This window comes from Neodiprion virginianus, chromosome 3 (genome assembly GCF_021901495.1).
Source record: "Neodiprion virginianus isolate iyNeoVirg1 chromosome 3, iyNeoVirg1.1, whole genome shotgun sequence".
NCBI classification, from domain to species: Eukaryota; Metazoa; Arthropoda; class Insecta; order Hymenoptera; family Diprionidae; genus Neodiprion; species Neodiprion virginianus.
This window is the reverse complement of record NC_060879.1, coordinates 573,737-592,975: the sequence shown is the minus strand read 5'-3', so window position 1 is coordinate 592,975 and position 19,239 is coordinate 573,737. Positions and strand designations below refer to the sequence as shown.

Here is a 19,239-nt window from a genome sequence, read left to right as displayed (position 1 = left end):
AACTTCTACCGATTGTCAGTTGTTTTTACCCGAACCCCATCTTATACGTTACGAATCCCGCTAAAATCCGTTGACCACGAAGTAAGACGTTGGTAGTTTACACAAAGCAGTGATGATGAATGCCAATTGAATGCACTTTAGCTACTACCGACAAATTTTCCTCTAAATTGTGGTAAAATATTCTGATCTCAGTTCTGTACAACATATTTACAACATGAGTAAATATCGAATGAAATATGCATACGGGCAACGGCCATCCTAACGTAATTTTTTTCGACCGACTTGTACATTAAAATAACGAATATTACTCACAATTATCTTTCCAGTCACCTAAAATCGCCATGTGAATCACTTAGGTCAGCATGTATTCAATATAAAACCGTGAAGATGAAATATGGTATGATTTTTATGGTAAATTTGGTGTAACTGAAACTGCGGAACGTTCGCACCCCCGGCGTTAGATTCGAAACTGCAAGAACAGACAACTTCTGGTCACTGTTCGCAGCATACCAACTGCACAGATTTTTTTTCGTTACAGAAAAAAATTTAATTCCGTGCACAAGTATCGAAAGAATCCAGTCGCGACACGCATCTCTTACCTATGATGAATTCTTGGTCATGAATTTTATCGCGAAGAAATTTCATACATCTAACCGGGATTAATGTAAAACGGAAGCGTTGAGAAACCATATCCTATTAAAGAAAGCCAATTCTAGACAATAGTTTGTGCCAGTTTGATGACAAGGTAAGCAGAGTGCATGCCGGTTAATAAGGATATCATTTAGTATTTGCTCGGCACGTCAGATTCTTCATGTTTTTCCAACTTGCGAGATAAATGAAGACAAAAAATTTACGTTGTTAATATGTCATTTGGAGTTGAGTACATATACTAGCGGCAGAGGATGCATGTGACCGGCCGTTTTATGTGTGTCGGTAATTCGCTGTTCAATTCTTTTACCGCGCAAAATTGAAGTTAAATTGACCAATTAACCTGAAAAGTGCTGCACTCTGCTGGCAGTTTCGGGGAACTATTAAATTCATCTGCCGCCTTTTCTGACGATCAACGAATTTAATCAGTCGTGTCACGCATGAGTACGTAGCAGCGGCGAGAACATGCGTTAGTACAATCGCGTGATTACGAACCAGGCCGCGGTTAATAAGTCATCGGAAGACGTGAAAACTGAAGTGGTGGGGATAAGTTGCCTGTTGCATTCGTGCGAAAGTCAGACAAACGGACTCTGGAAGCGTAAGTATACAGAAATCACACCTAGCGTCTGTACGTTTGTAGCAAAATCTCGTCGAGGTTATGGTTATATGTACTTATCACGCTTTCCATCAATCGAGCGCGAGAAAGATTAAAGAGAAGACAAAGGAGAGCATCTGTATCAAATATCTCCAACCGCCGACTAGAGTTGGCTTGAAAATTAATTATAACTAAGACCAAAGTCAACTGAGAAAAACGACAGATAGATTCAAGCGGTCGTCCCGACGACGTTGAGTCGAGGGTTGTCGAAGCGTTGCATCATCACCATTTCATTTCGCCAATCTCTCGAGGACCGATGAGTACATAGCCTATACCTAGATGCTAAACACATCACGGCTGTTCTCATTTCGTTATTATTCGACAATGGCCTTGTGCCTCGATCGCGGTCGTTTCGGACGTTTGAAATTTGAGACGAGAGGCACAGAGAGACGCTCAATTTCGATGGAGAGATTCACGGAGTGACAATCTCGCCGCAAAACGTGCTTCTCTCTACAGCACGAAGCGGCGAGTCCCCCTTTCTGTGTAAATACAAAATACTTGCACGTACACGTTTTATTTACGTGCATACCATCCCCACCGTTTCGCACGCGTTCTCGATCTTGGACGCATCGTATCGACCAGTCGTCTTGATCGCTCTGGGCCACCTGCCAGCGTTGTTCTTCGCGATTCCTCGCCGTGCAGAGTTGAGTGCGGAGAGTTCCTCGATCCCTTGCTTAGTCGTGATCAGACCGTCGGAACGAACGCTTCGCGGATCGTTGAACTCCCGAAAGCTTGCCGACGTGTTATTAGCGCGAGCTGGCCTTTCGAACACGTGAAGAACGTCCATCCACCTCACCTTCCTTACGTTTTTCCGATACATTCTCTTGGTGATATTCGTACAATCGATTGATAGCGAGACGAAACGTGATCTAGATATCGCGGCTGCAGAGAAGTATGGATATTATTATTGATGAGAGAATAATAAGAGTGATAAGACGAATCGTTCACCTGCACCGAGATCAGCAGGATCAATAATAATCCTCAACTGATTATTTTCAAAGATTCGTCGATATTTGAAGCCAGTGTCCCTTTTCCACTTTCTTTTGTTTAACCTTTGAATTCGGGGTACGTCGCTAACCGCTCTCTCAAATCAATTCGATCTCTCGCAGCCAGTCAATCATCGTCACCAATATCTGTGTATCTGCGCGTAAGGTCGAAAGATTGTCGCCGGGCTCTTATTGCGAGTCCGATTGCGAGTCCTTATCAGTTCTGCAGAAGTATAAAGACCACCAAAATCTCATTTTCATTTGTAATGTGTGAGGAACTGCAGCATTGAAAACATCAGGTTACCATGGACGGTTTAGTCGAGCTCTTTTTGTTCTGTGGAGCTCTCTACTACATATTCAACTGGAGGTGAGTTTGGGCCATTCGATTAATTGATCGATTGGCCTTTCGTTTGAAACGGAAATTAAAAATTCACCACAGGAATAGTATATTGTGCAACAAGGAAGTAAATTCGATCTTTTCGGGCCGAGCGTAAATTTGCAATACGAGTCGTAGGTGAGTCCAGGACGAATATTGCAAACACGCGAGTCGAAAAAACCGTTGCCTCCTTGTTCCACACGATTCTTTACATCGCAAAAGAATTATGCGAGTTTTTTCACGACGCACGAAATTTAGGTGAGAATCGCGTAATGTCAGATTTATTCACGACTGCGCATGCACGCAGTACAGAAAATACCAATTTTAACTCTTCAACGTATGCGCACTAGCAGACTCACTTTACCGCCGTAGAAAACTGATACTTTTTGTACGGAAAACACGCATGAAAAAACGCGTAAAACATACTCGCTTCATGTGAGATAAATTTTTCATCGTCCATGAAAATAATTTATAATATATATATACATAATCTAAGACAAAGCCAACGACGAAGAAATAACGTGCTTGATGGACAGCTTTATTATGATGTAGTATTTTTCACGGACAATTAAATCGTCGAACATCGTTTGCGACATCTTGCTGTTGTATAATCTTATTAACACTGCAGTGGCGGGTGATGATGACATAATGAAATAGGCAAATTGCTGACAGCGGAAGAAGACCTAGATCTAATTAGAATTTTTCATCGTTGTTGTTCCTATATCGCCGCGGTGTCTACTCCTCTGTAGATACGCTGCATAATCTATTGTATAAACTGACTGCAATCGTCGTTCCCTGCTCTTTTCCCATTAAGCCAATCACATCGATGCGGTGTGCCAGCCACTCGAATTAGATTTACAACGTTTATTTATCTCCACGTACTCGAAACTGCTTTCCTTTATTTTACTAATCTTCTCCTTCGTCGTTCTGAGGTAAAGGTTCACACATAGTTGTAACTTTTCTCCTTTTATTCCTCGCCTTGAATATACGTCAATCGTCTTTGGAATTTATCTTGGAGAGTAAAAAACCAATTAAGTATCGGTTTAAAAATGACATAATTCAATAATTAGGAGCAGCGCATATTTTATTATACCCATATATTATACTGCACGAAACCTTTCTGACCTTTCGATCATTGCGTCTTACTGGAGTGTTACATTTCTTTTTTTCGATTAACAAAAACTGGCATTCGGTGAAAATTTGACGAGATAGCGCAGCATCGGGTCGCTCCAAATACATGCGGCTATCATTCCCCTTTATCGCGTTCTTGTACGCAATTAGGTATAATAACGCGTGATGTCAAAATTGTATCCACCGCATTACTGCAGAGAGACGAAGCGCATCCGATTTCTTTGATGCAATTTATTTATGGTTTGAAGATCCGTATTATTATTATTATTATTGTTGTTGTTGTTGTTGTTGTTGTATCGCAAAGTTATATCGACAGGACATGTCGCGCATTGTTGAAACACGATAATCCGTACAATACGAACTTGCATGCGTGCGACGCACAATTGATTTTTAATTAAACAATATGTACGAGGTTGCTTAGATTTGTTATTACATGTTTTTGGTTTTTGACTTTTTTTTTTTCATCATGACCTTAACGAAAAAGTAATCGGTGCTTGAGGACTCGGGTGTTATCGGATGGGGGGGGGGGCATGATTGCGTAAACAAACAATAAATTACACAATAAATTGGTCGCGAAGCCTTCGGATATAGATGTAAACAGCTTCGATGTACAACGAACGACTTGAGCTAAGCGATCGCATATCACTTCTTGCGGTCGCCAATATTAGTTTGCATTGCATTGCAGGAAATATTAAATTATACAACATGTATATGTATATAATATATACATGTACGGGTAAAAAATAGTTTCCATGTCGGTTTCACCGCATTTGGTTAAAAGTAATTATATGTATTTCCTCCTGGCCGAAATTTCAATTTTAACCATCCTTCGATCATTCCAAACGTATATTTACTCCGTGTCATGTATGCAACAAATGTGTTATTGTACGGTGCGTCGTTCACAAGCGAAGAAATGTGCTGACATAAATATAGTAAACCGTACATAAGAAATGGAACTTTCATTTTCTTCGCGAAACTATTGCAAGACTATAGTGTATACATGCATAGACGAACGCACACACCACTGCATGTACACGTATTATTTATGTAAACGAAAGTGTTTCGCAAAGCCATCGATTTCCTGCTTCTCGAAACTTCGAACTGTGTACAATAAACACATTCGATGAGTGTTGAATTATACCAAAGGCATGAACGCGGACATTTCGGGGCTCCGTATTATCTTACTAACCGCGTGCACGTTTAATTTTCCTAATTGCCGTGTCTATATGATATTATGAACCGAGCCTGTAAGTCACATCGCGGAGTTTATAAATTCGATGAACATTATCTTCGATATTATTGTTATCGATATTTTCATTTATCTTTGTAATGCATTTCACGAATGCCGACTGCGTAAGCTCCGCACCTTATGCTTAATGCATACCTCATAATCTCTCGCAACAAAAATGATTACCTGGTGAAATTTATCTTTACCCATCTACGTATGTACACATACATGCGCATACCTATTTGTATACCGATTATTGCTTCCTACCTATTGAAATTTTTGTAAACATAATGGTATTCAGGTGTATAACATGCAATTGATAATTTGAGAGATCATTTGTTTGACATTAACCTTTTGACTCACAGTTGTAAGTATTTTTACTATCTATTTGGTATGCATTTTTTTTTTTTTTTTTTTTTTTTAGTATATGTTTAGAGAACCTTTCAACATATTCCTTTGTCATTTTTTGCTATTTCTGATAATATACTAATAGGTTTTCAATGCTCGAGAATAATTGTTGCGATTTAATGTTAATTATTATTGTTCGAGACAAATTGAGTGAAAAAAATGGTGAAAATTGAAGGAATAATTCATATCCGAAAAAGTTATCCCTCTAAACGCATACATGTTTTACATAAATTATAAGTTTTTCGGTTCGTTGATTACGAGTCTGAAATCGGATTTTAAAAATTCAAGTTGACACATCCAGTATGGGTGACGGAAATTTCAAATTCGATCGAATCCGGAGAAAAAACTCTGTTCAAAGGTTTTTCGGGTCGCTGATTACGAATCTGAAGTTGGATTTTGAAAATACAATATGGCGAATCCAATCAGCGACCCCGAAAACAAATCAAATTAGCAATTAATCAAATTTAAAATTTTGGTTCGTTGATTTCAGATTCGTAATCAGTGACCCCAAAAACCCCCTGAATAAAGGGTTAAACTCATATCGAGCTTCACGAACCATCATGTTCTTCCACGATCGGAGAAAAGGGAGATGAAAAAAAAGACGATGTATAACAATCCAATAAAAGCCAAGCAACCTTTATAAGATCACACCATCATCATTATCGTCATCATCATTACGAGTAGCAGCGATAGTAAAAAGTTAAGTCAGATGTCAGTGCGTTTTGTTTTGCTCTCCTCCCCCCTTCTGTCGTCGACAAATTTTCCATAAATCACGTGACAATTCCAACACGTTTACGCAGTCGCGTATATTTGTAATATGTGCATTATCATTAGTGGTGGTGCACTTTGCTCGTTCGTCTCGTGCAAGACACGTGTTGCTTCTCTCTTACTTATCGCTCCAAGCTAACGAGCGTTCGATCGTTGATATTTAATATATTTTTTATTCCCCCACTTGAGGACTATGTTCCGCAAAGAGTGATAACAAATGAATTAATGACAGCAATTAATTTTGTACGATCAACGCGTTTCGTCGTATCAGAAAGGAGAAGAAATCACGGATCTCTCATTATTTTTGAGAATCTAAACAGGCGTATATCAAATAATATCGCTTTGATCATTGTACACGCTTATAAATTGTTTTCTAAGTCGGAACATATCCCTTTGTATTTATCTTCAATTGTTGCCGAAACGGCTTCGTCGCACTGAATTATACAAAATGATGGAAAAACGCCGTCGATTTGCGTACACGCGCTTGGATTCTTACAAGGAAGGTATCCCAGGTCGATCTCTTCGATTTTATTTCGTTTGTGATGTGTTGTAGTAGACCAAAAACTAAACGACACGTATCTTTTTTTATCTGCCGTTAAATACTCGAAGGGTGTGAAACCACCGTTCGAAGTAAGGCACGTCAAGGGGCGATTTAGCAGTTTTTCTTTTAATTGATAAAATGACATTTTTCATTTCGCGTTGTGAGAAAACTTTTCCAGTCGGATTGGTTAAAAAATATTATGTTCTTGTGGATGAAACTGCCAAATCGCCCCTTGACATGCCTATCTTTGGAGGACGGTTTCACCCCATTAAAATGTTTAAGGGCAGATAAAAAAAAATACATTTGGCTTAATTTTTAGTCTACTATAATTTATTACAAATGAAATCAAATCGGAGATATATACGTTCCTTGCTAGATACGCGAATGACTGAATGCGCTGGTCGATCGACGACGAGAAGTGAGTGGATCACGCCACTCTGAACAAACGGTACATATAACCCACAGCTTGTAGGTATACCACCGGAGTCTACTCTCTTCGAAATCGCGGTGATGCACCTCCCAGTCCATGTTGTTTCCTTCCTGCAACAGCCTTCTTGAGCAGTTCGCTCGTCTCTTGAACGGAAAGAACAATACATATTACAGATCATACATCTTCTGTGGTGAATACATGGACAGCACGTTTTTCGAGTTAAATCTACAGCTAATGTGGCAAGACTTACAAATCCGATAATAAGAGTTACAGAACCAATGTAGTAAGAGTTACAATATGCTTGGATAGATGTAGCGTAATTGATGTAGATTTGACTCCCAAAAAGAGAATATATATATGTAAAATATATGTATATGTAAAATATGTACGGCATACATTCACCACACGGATGTAAAATCTGCATAAAATATTTTCCCCTGACTTCCTTTATCTCCTGTCCATTTCGCCTTTCTTTCTCTCTCTTCCTGGTTCTTCGTTGTAGACTAGCGTTCTGGTCTTATATCCTTTAAAATTTAGTCTGTGCTATTTGTCGCACTACTTTCATCCCGGACATATATTATCTGCACTGCCAAAAGTGTCTTGCGTTGGTTTATTATGGTGTTCGTTCCCACCCATCAGCTGGACGGCCGTATAGTATATACGTAGGGGTCAGTAAACCTTGGCGAACATTATCGCACCCACATCATTCAGGTATATTTGTCATACGTATTACAGTCACGGACCTTCGCTAAGGTTTATTGAATTGATGTAAGTAGAAAGCAGGAGTTAGTATAGCGTTGGGGGAGGGGGTACAGTTTGGACGGTATAAAATCATAGGTATTGTAAGGATTTTTTTTCTTCTCTTTTTCCAAGAAAATGGAAACACTTGGAGCAATTTGAGTTTCAGGGCTTTATTATTTATATGTTCAAGAACATTTTGGAATCATTTCATTGAAATTAATATCAAAATGGTGGCATGGCGCGTATGTTGGTTGATATAAGTTAAATTTACTAAATCTGAGTTCGGTGAGGCTGTATTAACAACAGTTTACTAAATTTCAAGTAATCCTAAAGTTGCAAAACAACGACTTTTTCCAAAGATCGAATCGTTACAATATCGTTACAAACTTCAGCCTGATGAAATTTCTCTCTTACACCCTCCACGAAAAAAAAAAAAAAAAAAATAAATGATTTGATTTACTCCCGGTACAATCGTTGATCGCGTTTAAATGTTTCTCCTTATTTGTTCCAGAGCTAACAATATGGTCGACGTACTGTCTACGCGACTCCAGGAGGTTTACGCGCAATGGGAAGCACGGACTGAAATGGCAACGACCGAAACGTTGGATTCCGGCTCGCGACTCTCCTACGATGGTAAGTTTTCACAATCACGTACGTTAGACCGTATCAAAAGATACGACTATTTATTTTTTGTTTCAAATGACGAAATAAGATGCTGTCCAAGTTTCATCTCTCAATATTAATATGTAGGTGTCTCACTGCGATTTTCTATTTCCCATTTAAATAAGATGAGAAATTTTTTTTCTTAACTTTGGAATTGTATAACTCGTTAACTCATTGGTGTACTGATAAGACCGGAAAGTAATTTGTAAGGAATCGAACGCTCTTCAAAAAAGGTCTGTTATCATTCTATGACAAATCTACCCTTTGAAGAGTTATTTAAGGTCAAAAGATATTTACGGTAGCTGCATTCTGCACTTGATAAAAACTGAAAAAGATAATTTACACTCTAATTGCGGGCCGCTGGAATTGCACATGAGATATACAAATTTGATCTCCTACACGGCAGCATTTATCGATCACGAGGCAAACGCGTGTTCCTATAGAAATGCATACGTATAAAATATGAAATCAAAAACTTAGTCGATGTACATATTGGATTTATAGATCTAATCCATGCGATCGATATTATATGTAGGTCATAGTACCGAGAGTCGGACGATCGTTATCAATGATGCGATATAATTTGAAGGTAAAAAAGTTGAAAACATGAAACGTTAAATTATAATCTTCGATCAGAGTTCAACAATTTCGGTTTCTTCATTGGCGAGGCTGTATTATATATATATATATATCTCGCCTCTCAGCAGTTTCAAATTGATGCTGTAATAGTAGAGAAAAAAAAATCATTCCCGCGTCCACACTACGTGTGCGTATAACGTGTCACGTTTTGAGTTGATCATCTTGGAATTAGTAACGTTTTCATAACGATTCATGCTGAGGAAAAAAATCGTTTTTTCGCGATTTTGGAACTGTTTGAAATTCGGTAAATCGTAATAAAACAATACATACTGAAATTTTACAATCTTATTTCCTTCAAAATCATTGAAAAAATAACAAAAACTATTGAGTTTTTCACCAATGTTTCGTTACGATAACGTTACTAACATCAACCTCGTGTTGATATTGGGTCAGGCGGGTGCAGTGGTTCAAGTTCGTCTCTTAATAGTCGTCGGGGAGGAGTTAAAGCTGCGACGTTTATCACAATTCCTACGAGCTATTAGTGAATATCGTCGATGTCACTAACGTTAATTCGTATACTACACGTTCTCTAGGTTTTTCAAATGAAAAACTCTCCAATGATTATCTTAAAATCGAAAAGCCAAACTGTAATCTATGATTAATAAATAAGCTGTTGGGTAGCTCATTACTTAAATATTTTTTTTTTTTTTTTTACTGTGCTACTCGAAAGTTAGTGAGAAATCTTGAAAAAAAAATCAAAAACCCGCAGAGCTAGGAAAATATTTAGAGGTCGCTATCAATTATTGAAACATTTTTAATTTGTTTTTACATTTAGTTTTTTTTTTTTTCGTTTCGTAGTCCAATTAATCGTTTACCAATCAACAGCGAACTGCGTCTAAAAATTCCGCTGTTGGCTGTTCTCGTCTTTCATCTGAAAGACTGACCGTCTCGGAGTTTGGATAACAGTTTTTGCTTACCGAAAGAGGAGTATCACATCACCTTAATGTCCCCTTTTCGTTTGTAGTACCGATATTCAAGAACGATGATTAAGTGGAGCACGATATAAACTAATATATAAATGTAAATAAATCTGTAAGGCGTACACACAAAAGTAACTAGAAAATATTAGATTAATTGATAGCGACCTTTGAGTATTTTCCTACTTCCTCCAGGTTTTACGAAAATTCTTTTCTTCAATATTTTTGTCACAAATTGTTCTGGCAACACCTTACAGAAAAAAAACATTTATAAAATCAGGAACAGATACTGTGCGTATTATTTTTCACACGACTCTAGATGAAACGTTTCCTATAATCGTAACACGCAACAACGTTCCTTAAAATAATTTTTCTTCCAGGACTGCGAAGAGCCGGTCAACAATATCAGAAGAGGAAAACTCAGAGTAGAGAACAGGCGAGGAAAGTCCGGGACAATAATCTCTACAGGATCAAGGAGTCTGAACCCGTAGCGCCGACACCTCCGCCCCAAATTGTACCGTTTCTGAATCGCTGCTGCGGACAGTGCAACCCTTCTTCAACGGTCAGTAGCACTCGTCCATATGTCCCTCGGTTTTAGTTAACGGCGTCCAGTGGTCCTAGAAATGTCCTTGAATTTTCTCTCGTCCTTAAAAAGTCCTGGAAATATTCTACATTTAAGGTTTACTGCGAATAATGTTCATTTATTCTTGTTCACCGATGAACTGTTTTTATAAAGTACATTGCCGCCTCGAATCGCGCTTTTGCTGAAATGTTCTGGAAATCTCCTTGAATTTGTTACGGATTTTTTACCAGACACCACGGAGTTACAAACATTAGTCGAAAAATCATCCGTCTTAGAATCACTGTAGCCAGAACCTCGATTATTCGAATTAATTGGAACCGAGCCTGGTTCGGATAACCGAAATGCAATTTTTATCTTAAGGTATAACGATATGTACAGCACAAATTTAAATCTACAAACAGGCCGTATTATACATCTAAGTACATATTAATCCTCTTTCAAACACCGAACGCTTACTTTATTACTTTCGTTTTATATAATCGTCTATTGTCAATTAACGAATGGCTGCTCCATATTTTTCAGCCAGCAACAACCTATATTTCGCACTAAAAATTTACTTTTTGAACCGACGATCGGATAAATCAAACCATGGTTCGGATGATCGACGTTCTACTGTACGTAAAATTCAGCAGAGCTTACGAAGAAACCGAAATTACATCGCCAACGAACGTTTCAACGTAGAACAAAGGTCTAAAGTAGCCGTTGATTCGACGAGTTGTTGTAAACTGCAGCGTACCTAGAATAAATTGAAGGAAAAAAAGGCGTAATTGAAGTCTGCGTAATTGACAATTAGGATTAGCGGCCTCTCCTGCGTTGTCGCTGATAATAATCGGTTCAAATTACCCGTCGCACGCAATGCATGAGCGTGTATTAACACACGTATTTTATACACACATGCACACTTATAGAAAGATAAATAATACAAATATACCGTGATACGAAACGAAACGACTGTCGACATCTCTGAGAATAATCGTGAAACCGTGTGTCAACTTGATGATTTCTATCGAGCCAACCGTTGTTTATACAGATACATGTATACGGTATAGATAATTTTGCTTCCCACGCGTGAAATCTTGACGAGACACTTTGCTCGTGAGTATCCGAACTCTGTAACTTTCTCCGTAGTATATGTATATCATACCTGCAGACATTATACCGTAGAGCTTCGCGTTTTATACCTAATGCGTATTTGTTATGCAATTTGGCTCTTGCTATTGTTATTATTGGCTCTCAAGTCACGAGGCTCGGAGTCGAGGCGCACCTTTCGCGGTGAGATTAGCTCTGCAGATTCCCCGCCGCCTCTCTGATCGATTCTCTAAAATTAAACTGTATATATCTGTAATATTTGAATCAGAGTCCATGCGTGTAATACAGCTGTGAAATTTGAAAATATTAATTCAAAGATTCTGCGAATTTCATGAAATGTGACCCCCTTGATTGTACCTTACACACAAATTTCTCGCATTCACGAATTTCATGACATTTTGCAGCGGGACACGCGTTACGTAAGTTTCGTACGATTGTTATTACGAAACGTCGAGACACCTTAAGGCCATATGTCGTATGTGCCAAATAGGTACGCGTATAATGTAACCAACGCGAACGTGAAAATCGTAAAACGGAATACGGGGGAATAAAGACGATAAATGCGGTGAAAAGTTTTCACCGCACCGTCGCGTTAAACTCGCGTCACTTACTCTCGCTTTAACTTGACCAATCCGAACTGGTTTTATTTGGGATAGGAGGATGGGACGCGTTTAAAAATAAACAGTAACTCCTTCGTGTGGTGTGAATCGGTTCCCAAAAGTGCTGCTGCCGAGGAGACGTCGAAGCATCGAGAGCATGTCTCTGAATACTCGGGTTTTCCACCGGCATTAATTATCGTTATGAAATTGGCAAATTATCCGCACAAATTATGCACGATGAATCGAAGAATTTTATGTCACGCTGTTCACGCTGGCTCCGTATTGTCGTCGTACACGGCTATCCGGAAAGAGTGAGTAGAAATAATGTTGTTCGGTGTGATGATCATCACGTATCATCGTAACCAGTGCCCGCGTAATTTAAACTACAGGGAGTCAAGTTAACGTTAACTCTGAACAGACTTCTAGGGTGTGTAAACTTGACGATAAAAAAACTGACGAAACAATTTCCGGTGCTGCTTGTAAGTAGAATTTGAAAAAGTTGAAGGTGGTGAACACTTTGAACACCGACTGGGAAATATACGGCTGAAGATGTAAAACTACACATTCCGAACTATAAGAAAATGTTTGGTTTTAAAGCTTATCACGTTTTCCAAGAACTTTGTACCGCTGTCTACGAACGATTGTGAATAAAACGTTGGGTCCAATGTGATCACGTACGATTCATTACACTACGAACAACTGCGTGGTACCAAATCCTTCAAAGCCTTCTACAGGCCTTGGGATGAGTCTCCGACCATGGGTGTGTTACCTTAAAATACTTGTCTTGGCAGCCCCTATACCTCCTAGAATTCTGGCCAGAGTTAACATTAACACCTTGTATAGCCGAAGTAAACGGGACGCGCGAGGACGAGGACCTAATTCAATTACCAACCCCTCAAATCACTAGTAGAGTGATACAAGTTGTGTGTGTGTGTGTTTGCATTCGTGCAAGTAAGTGAATAAATGAATGAATGAGTAAATGAATGACTGACTGACTGACTTACTCACTGAATGAGCGAATGAATGAATACGTTTCACAGCTGCCTCGTATTCTTCTCTAATTGACGAGTATAGAATTATAGGGGGTCCTCCAACCTGTGCCGTCAGACCAACAGTAATGATCGTCAACTGTGTTTCAGAATACATTGGTCAGCAGTGCACAGAAACACTATCAAACTACCGGCACAAACATATTGCTAGTCGATCCTGGGCCCAGTCTAGTCTCGAAAATCTTCTGTCACATAGCGAATGTTTATGCCTTCAAGAAATACGATTATCCCAGAGTAACGCAGACTGTAAGTTTAATTTGTTCTTTGATTTTTTCTAATTTTTCTCAGCATTCATGATGAAATGATTGCAAATTAAACGCACAGGAATAGGAATACAAAATTTGAATTGTCATCAGGTACTTACCGATGAAAGATTAAAAGAAGCGATAAAGCAGGCAGCTGATGAATCGGTCAAGGATGATGGAGTTACCGTACTGGAGGCCTTGGCCAAAGCGGAGGAGAGAGCTAGGACGATACTTGCGCAAATGCAGAGTAGTTTGAGCGACGCGTTGCTCAGGTTAACCGCATGGACCCTTTACAAAGTCTTGCCGTGCTTCATTCAGTCTGCCGTCGTACAACCGATCCAAATAGATATGCTGAAGAAAGCAAACGACTGCGGCTTACCACTGATATTTTTACCTCTTCATAGAAGTCACCTCGATTATGTTATGATTAGTTTCATTCTACTCAGCAATGACATCAGAAATCCGCTCATCGCTGCTGGGGATAATTTGAAGATACCGTTCTTTGGGTGAGATATCGAGATGCATTGTATTCTCAGATCAAATAAGTATTATTTACTATTGCCCTTTCATTCGTCGTCGAAATGTGTGAGAATATCCTCCACCTACCTAAATTAGAACGTTCCTTCTCATTGTCAATCCTAACGATCCTCTTTGTTTTGTTTCCCTTGCACGCTTCTTTGTCGCAGAAAGTTTTAAAGGTAAATTCGGCGATATTTGTGTAATTCAACATTGGTCCAATGTTTCCCCCTTTTTTTTTTTTATGGATGCACATTTTTCTTGCTCTAAAATAGATGGCTTCTGAGCGGCCTGGGAGCCTTTTACATAAAGAGGAGGATCGATCCGGTCCTCGGACGTAAAGACATGCTGTATCGTGCGGTACTTCACACATACCTTGTCGAGAGTCTCAGAGCCGGTCACAACATTGAATTCTTTATCGAAGGAGGTCGTACGCGAACGGGTAAACCTTGCATGCCAAAGGTTGGAATTCTGAGTGTTATACTCGATGCTTATATGGATGGAACTATCGACGATGCGTTAATTGTGCCGGTATCTATGAACTATGAGCGACTGGTGGACGGGAACTTTGTCAGGGAGCAGCTAGGTCAACCAAAGAAAATGGAAACCTTTGGCACAGCTATTAGCGCTTTGTGGTCAACTCTGATGGGAAACTATGGAATAGTCAAAGTAGACTTCAGCCAGCCGTTTTCATTGAGGGTAAGAACGTGAGCTGCCAAAACTCGGAACACTTTAGCCTATAGGTTCGCAGTATTAACGTGTATTTATTGTTTGTAATCAGGAAATGCTCAAGTCTTTGCAAGCACAGCAAAATAAATTGACGGTGCAGTCCGCAGCATCAAGGCCGTTAAAGTCTACCGTATCCAGTTCATCTCTCTATGGTACCGACGTTGTTTCTGAAGAATATCGTCAGCTTGTCGACTGTATCGCGAAACATGTTATTCATGGTGGGTGACAGTCTAAACTTTGATGTACGAATTGTCATAAGCAAAGTATCTGATTCTAACAAGTCCCATTGGTGTTGACAGATTGTGCCAAGTCGACACCTATAATGTCCACTAACGTCGTCGCGTTTTTGCTATTGAACAAATTTAGAGATGGATGTACTTTGGACAGGCTAGTAGAATCTTTTGACTCTATTAGGCAGGAGCTGGAATGGAGTCAGAGAAATATTGCATTTTGCGGAGAAAGCATCGACATCATTAATCACGCGGTGAGTTCTTGAACTACCAGTGAAATAAGTATAGAAACTCGTAAATAATTCCGTGGAAATTGATCGGTATGCTACAGTTATTGATCAATTGGAAATTTTTATCTCGCAGCTCGATATACTTGGACCTGGCCTTGTCAAACAACAGAGACAAGAGGTAACGGACACGGTAGAAGGTCAGGCCATCAGAAATGAAGTTATCGTTGCAATCAGGCCTGTCTCCATTCTACCGAACGTCATCGAATTGTCATATTACAGTAACAGCATGCTTGTGCATTACGTCCTTGACAGCGTAGTCGGTGAGTGAGATAACAAGTGATATCGAAGTGTTTAAGATGTATTGTTATAATGGATTGTACAAAGAATAGAATCAATTGAAATGAAAGTTTCAAACTCCTGCTTATTATTTTCAGTTACCGCGCTGTATGGGAGCTTACATTCCCAGATCAACGACCCTCAGGCAATAGCTAATAACAATATAACGGTATTTCAAGATACTTTATTGGAAAAGGCTTTGAAAGTTTGCGACATACTAAAGTATGAATTTATATTCTGTCGACCTTGTCAAGATTTAGAAACTCTCCTCATAGAAACGATCAACAACCTAACCACAACGAGTATAATTACATTGAAAGAGGTGAGCCTACTAATTTGATCCTAAATAGTTATATCGCTGTGATATCAATTTTTTTCAAGTACCTATTCATCAATTCAGGAAGCTTACACAGAGGAGGAACTATGGAGCAGAAGATACGCCCGGAATCTAGATGATAGCTCTGATGAAGAATATGCTGTGACTAATAGAACCAAAAAAATTGAATATAAGGTGAGTCTGTTGTTTTGTTGAGCAATAGGAACGAGTGAAAAACAATTATCTTATATGCAACTGTTGAATTATTTTCAGCTAAATTTAGACACTGAATGCTCGAGGCGAATGGAGTTTCTCCACACGTTATTACGTCCCTTTGTTGATACGTACACCATGAGTGCTTTTGCATTACGAAAATTGGTTGGAAGGTCTTTAACTGAAAGAGACCTTCTGTACGAAGTATTGGCTGAAATTAAGACAGGCCTGGATCGTGGTATAGTCAATTACGGTAATGAACGGTATAATGTTATTGATCCTTAGAATGAAATGATGGAAATGACTGATAAGAATAATAAATGAATTGAATTGCTTGAATTTTTTAGGTGAAAGTCTGTGCGTTGATCCGATAAAGAATTCATTTAAACTATTTGAAAAGTGGGAGGTACTGGAATGCCATCCTCAAGAGAATGTTAAAATTTATTATCTTAAGGAAGAATACGACAACGACAAGGCAGCTAACCAAATATACGAGAGTATCGCAACTTTCAAGTGGACTAGAAACATTGATTAGTTAATAATTGAACATTTGGTGATAATACGATACGATAAGCGTTGTAATTTTATTATTCTCTCTAATATAGCAAATACGACCTCACAGTTTCACTCTGTCCCTGCTAAGTTATGTACAGTGGATTATAAAGATTTGATCACCTTTCTGCGTAACGCAAATTTCCGTATTGAAAGACTTACATCAGGATGATATAAAATCTTGCCTAATTGTAAGATTTCAATTGAACTGACTGAGTGATCAGTTTTTTACACTCCGCTGTGTACTTGAATCCAGAGACGGGGTCACTCTATAATCGTAAGGAATGTTAGACTACTATTTATTTCATAGTTACGTCATATGGGGTCTTTAAATTTTGTTTTCGACTATGCTGCAATCGTCAAACATTTATTTACTGTACAAGATGCAAGGTTAATGTACCTTACAATCAGACACGTCGGTATTGGCAGCGTCAAAAAATAATGTTCGACATTAAACTGGATATGATGTTACTTTTCTTTTTTGTGTCTTGAAGAAAATGGAAAAACATTCGATTTGTCATTTTTCACTTTCTTCATCGCTCACGCAGGAGTTGGACATCGAATTTTGATACACAACACGTGCAAATCTTATAACAAGCAGGAAGGCTGTCCATAGGCCTGCTTAACTTATAAGTACCTTTTGCAATAAAGTGTAAACTGTAACGCACGCACACAATACTTTATCTCGGGTCCATTAATCAACGGAACGAGTACACTTGGATAAATCACTTGCAGTTAGTCACACGATATTTTATAAATATTAGTTATGACACCGTTGCGGACATATTGAACTGCTTTATGTTCATTTAACAAAAAGATTAGTGCAGCTTTAAATACCGTTGAATTTTTCCTAAATTATTACTCTGCGCGAAACTAACAGAATGTGCAAAAAAGTGATTAATGACTTGTGAACAGTGAATCGTAATGGTGACGATTCTTTCAGTCTTCCTTCTTTTGTGACTCACGTATGTACGTATAGGTATGCCATGTATACTGTATCTATCGATTTCTTTTAACTTTATAAGTGGGATGAATAATTTCCTGTGTCAAGAAGGATGAAATATTCTCGAAGCATATTCAAAAATGCGGTTGAAAAAATAAAACAATATTGTGATAAGATCTGAGGTATCTAATATAGTTGTAATATAGTCAGCACGATATTATAATTAACCGTAAAAACCACGCATATTGTTAATTGTTGAATACAATATTACTATTGCGAAACAAAAGTTTATACATATTATCGTAATGTTAATAACTAATTAAGTTTTGTTATACATATATATTTCACAACGTTGAAAAGGTTAAAATAAATTTATACATTATCGAACTATTGCATGTTCGCGATGTTAGCATACCTACTTGTTTTTTTTTTTTTGCTTTTATCGTTTACTTTCTTTTTCAAAAGGTTTCTTGAAGTTTTTTCCCGTATCGATTGTTGGATCATCTCACAGATGAACAATAATCCGGCCAGAGTTGAGCCAATGAGCAACAGGTAAAACCCCCCTTTGACATTATTTAACGATACACTTGGGTCCCTGTCGAAATTGAATCTGCGCATATTAATTTTTGCCTGTGTAGTTTCAGCATTTCTCGTCAATAGTTCAGCAAAGCCTGACTGCATTACGAACTGCACGAATTTGTTGAAGACTGGCACTGCTGCGTGACCTTTGACATACTGCATTGACACTTGATATGTCAAAGTGGGTGGCAGCTGACGCACATTCTCCACCACCGAAGTCGCCACATCCTTCAACCCGTTCAAATAGTGGACACGCATTTTGTTAGTTGCGACCGCCATGCCTGTGGGAATTTCCTTGTAGCACTCCGTTATGGACTTGCAAGGGACGTATCGCTCCAGTATTTTCTTTTGGATCTTGTCTTCTTTGTCAAAGTATGGCTCAGCGGCAGCCAGCATTCCTTGAACATACATCAATGTTGATTTGGGATTGACAAGAAGGTCCAAGACTGTAATTATGACTCGTTTAAATTTATTCCTGACAATGGAGAAAATATTACTTTGTGTTGTCGCTCAGTCATATTAAACTCAACTACGGAAGACGAGCGTTTTTCCATTTAGAACAGAATTTTTGACTTGCTTTGACACACGTCATTCATCGCGGTTGCTTCGATTCGACTTCACATAAACGAAATGTCACGCGACCTGAGTGCTTGACAATATCGTTTCATTACCAAGTTTCAAATCTGTATCAACGAGTTCTTCCTGGCTGTTTATCTGTGCTTTCATCACAGGATTAGCCAGACGCCCGAATAGAGCAGTTTTGTAAGCAGTGGACAAATGTAGGCACAGAAGTAGCCAGCAGCTCCAGATTCCGCGAATCTTTTTCGGCACCTTGTAATCAGCCTGCTCCAGAAAACTTCCCCACACATGAAGAGTCCAATGACGGTGTCCAGCTAACT

General features: G+C 38.8%; 2 protein-coding genes across 6 annotated transcripts; one reads left to right on the top strand and one right to left on the bottom strand.

Annotated features, from left to right (window-relative positions):
* The first annotated feature begins 1,072 nt into the window (after positions 1-1,072).
* On the top strand, positions 1,073-18,175 carry LOC124300147 (glycerol-3-phosphate acyltransferase 1, mitochondrial). 5 transcript variants are annotated; one of them, XM_046753849.1, is made up of 13 exons: positions 1,073-1,246; positions 8,424-8,545; positions 10,512-10,693; positions 13,542-13,697; positions 13,808-14,202; positions 14,488-14,911; positions 14,994-15,159; positions 15,241-15,425; positions 15,535-15,721; positions 15,836-16,059; positions 16,138-16,248; positions 16,327-16,519; positions 16,614-18,175. In XM_046753849.1, exons 2-13 carry the CDS (start codon positions 8,434-8,436, stop codon positions 16,799-16,801), a joined length of 2,523 nt encoding a protein of 840 aa, XP_046609805.1. In that variant the 5' UTR covers positions 1,073-1,246; positions 8,424-8,433; the 3' UTR covers positions 16,802-18,175. The 5 variants fall into 5 exon arrangements, with proteins under 5 accessions (XP_046609805.1, XP_046609808.1, XP_046609804.1 ...); XM_046753848.1 differs by lacking the exon at positions 1,073-1,246 and adding an exon at positions 1,918-2,656; XM_046753852.1 differs by lacking the exons at positions 1,073-1,246; positions 16,327-16,519; positions 16,614-18,175 and adding an exon at positions 1,912-2,656 and having other exon boundaries at positions 16,119-16,229.
* LOC124300889 (uncharacterized) lies at positions 17,004-19,066 on the bottom strand. Its single transcript, XM_046755364.1, has 3 exons — positions 19,012-19,066; positions 18,212-18,738; positions 17,004-17,087 (listed from the first exon to the last, which is right to left on the bottom strand). The coding sequence occupies exons 1-3, from the start codon at positions 19,064-19,066 to the stop codon at positions 17,004-17,006; spliced, it is 666 nt and encodes a 221-aa protein (XP_046611320.1).
* Between the last annotated feature and the right edge of the window lie 173 nt (positions 19,067-19,239).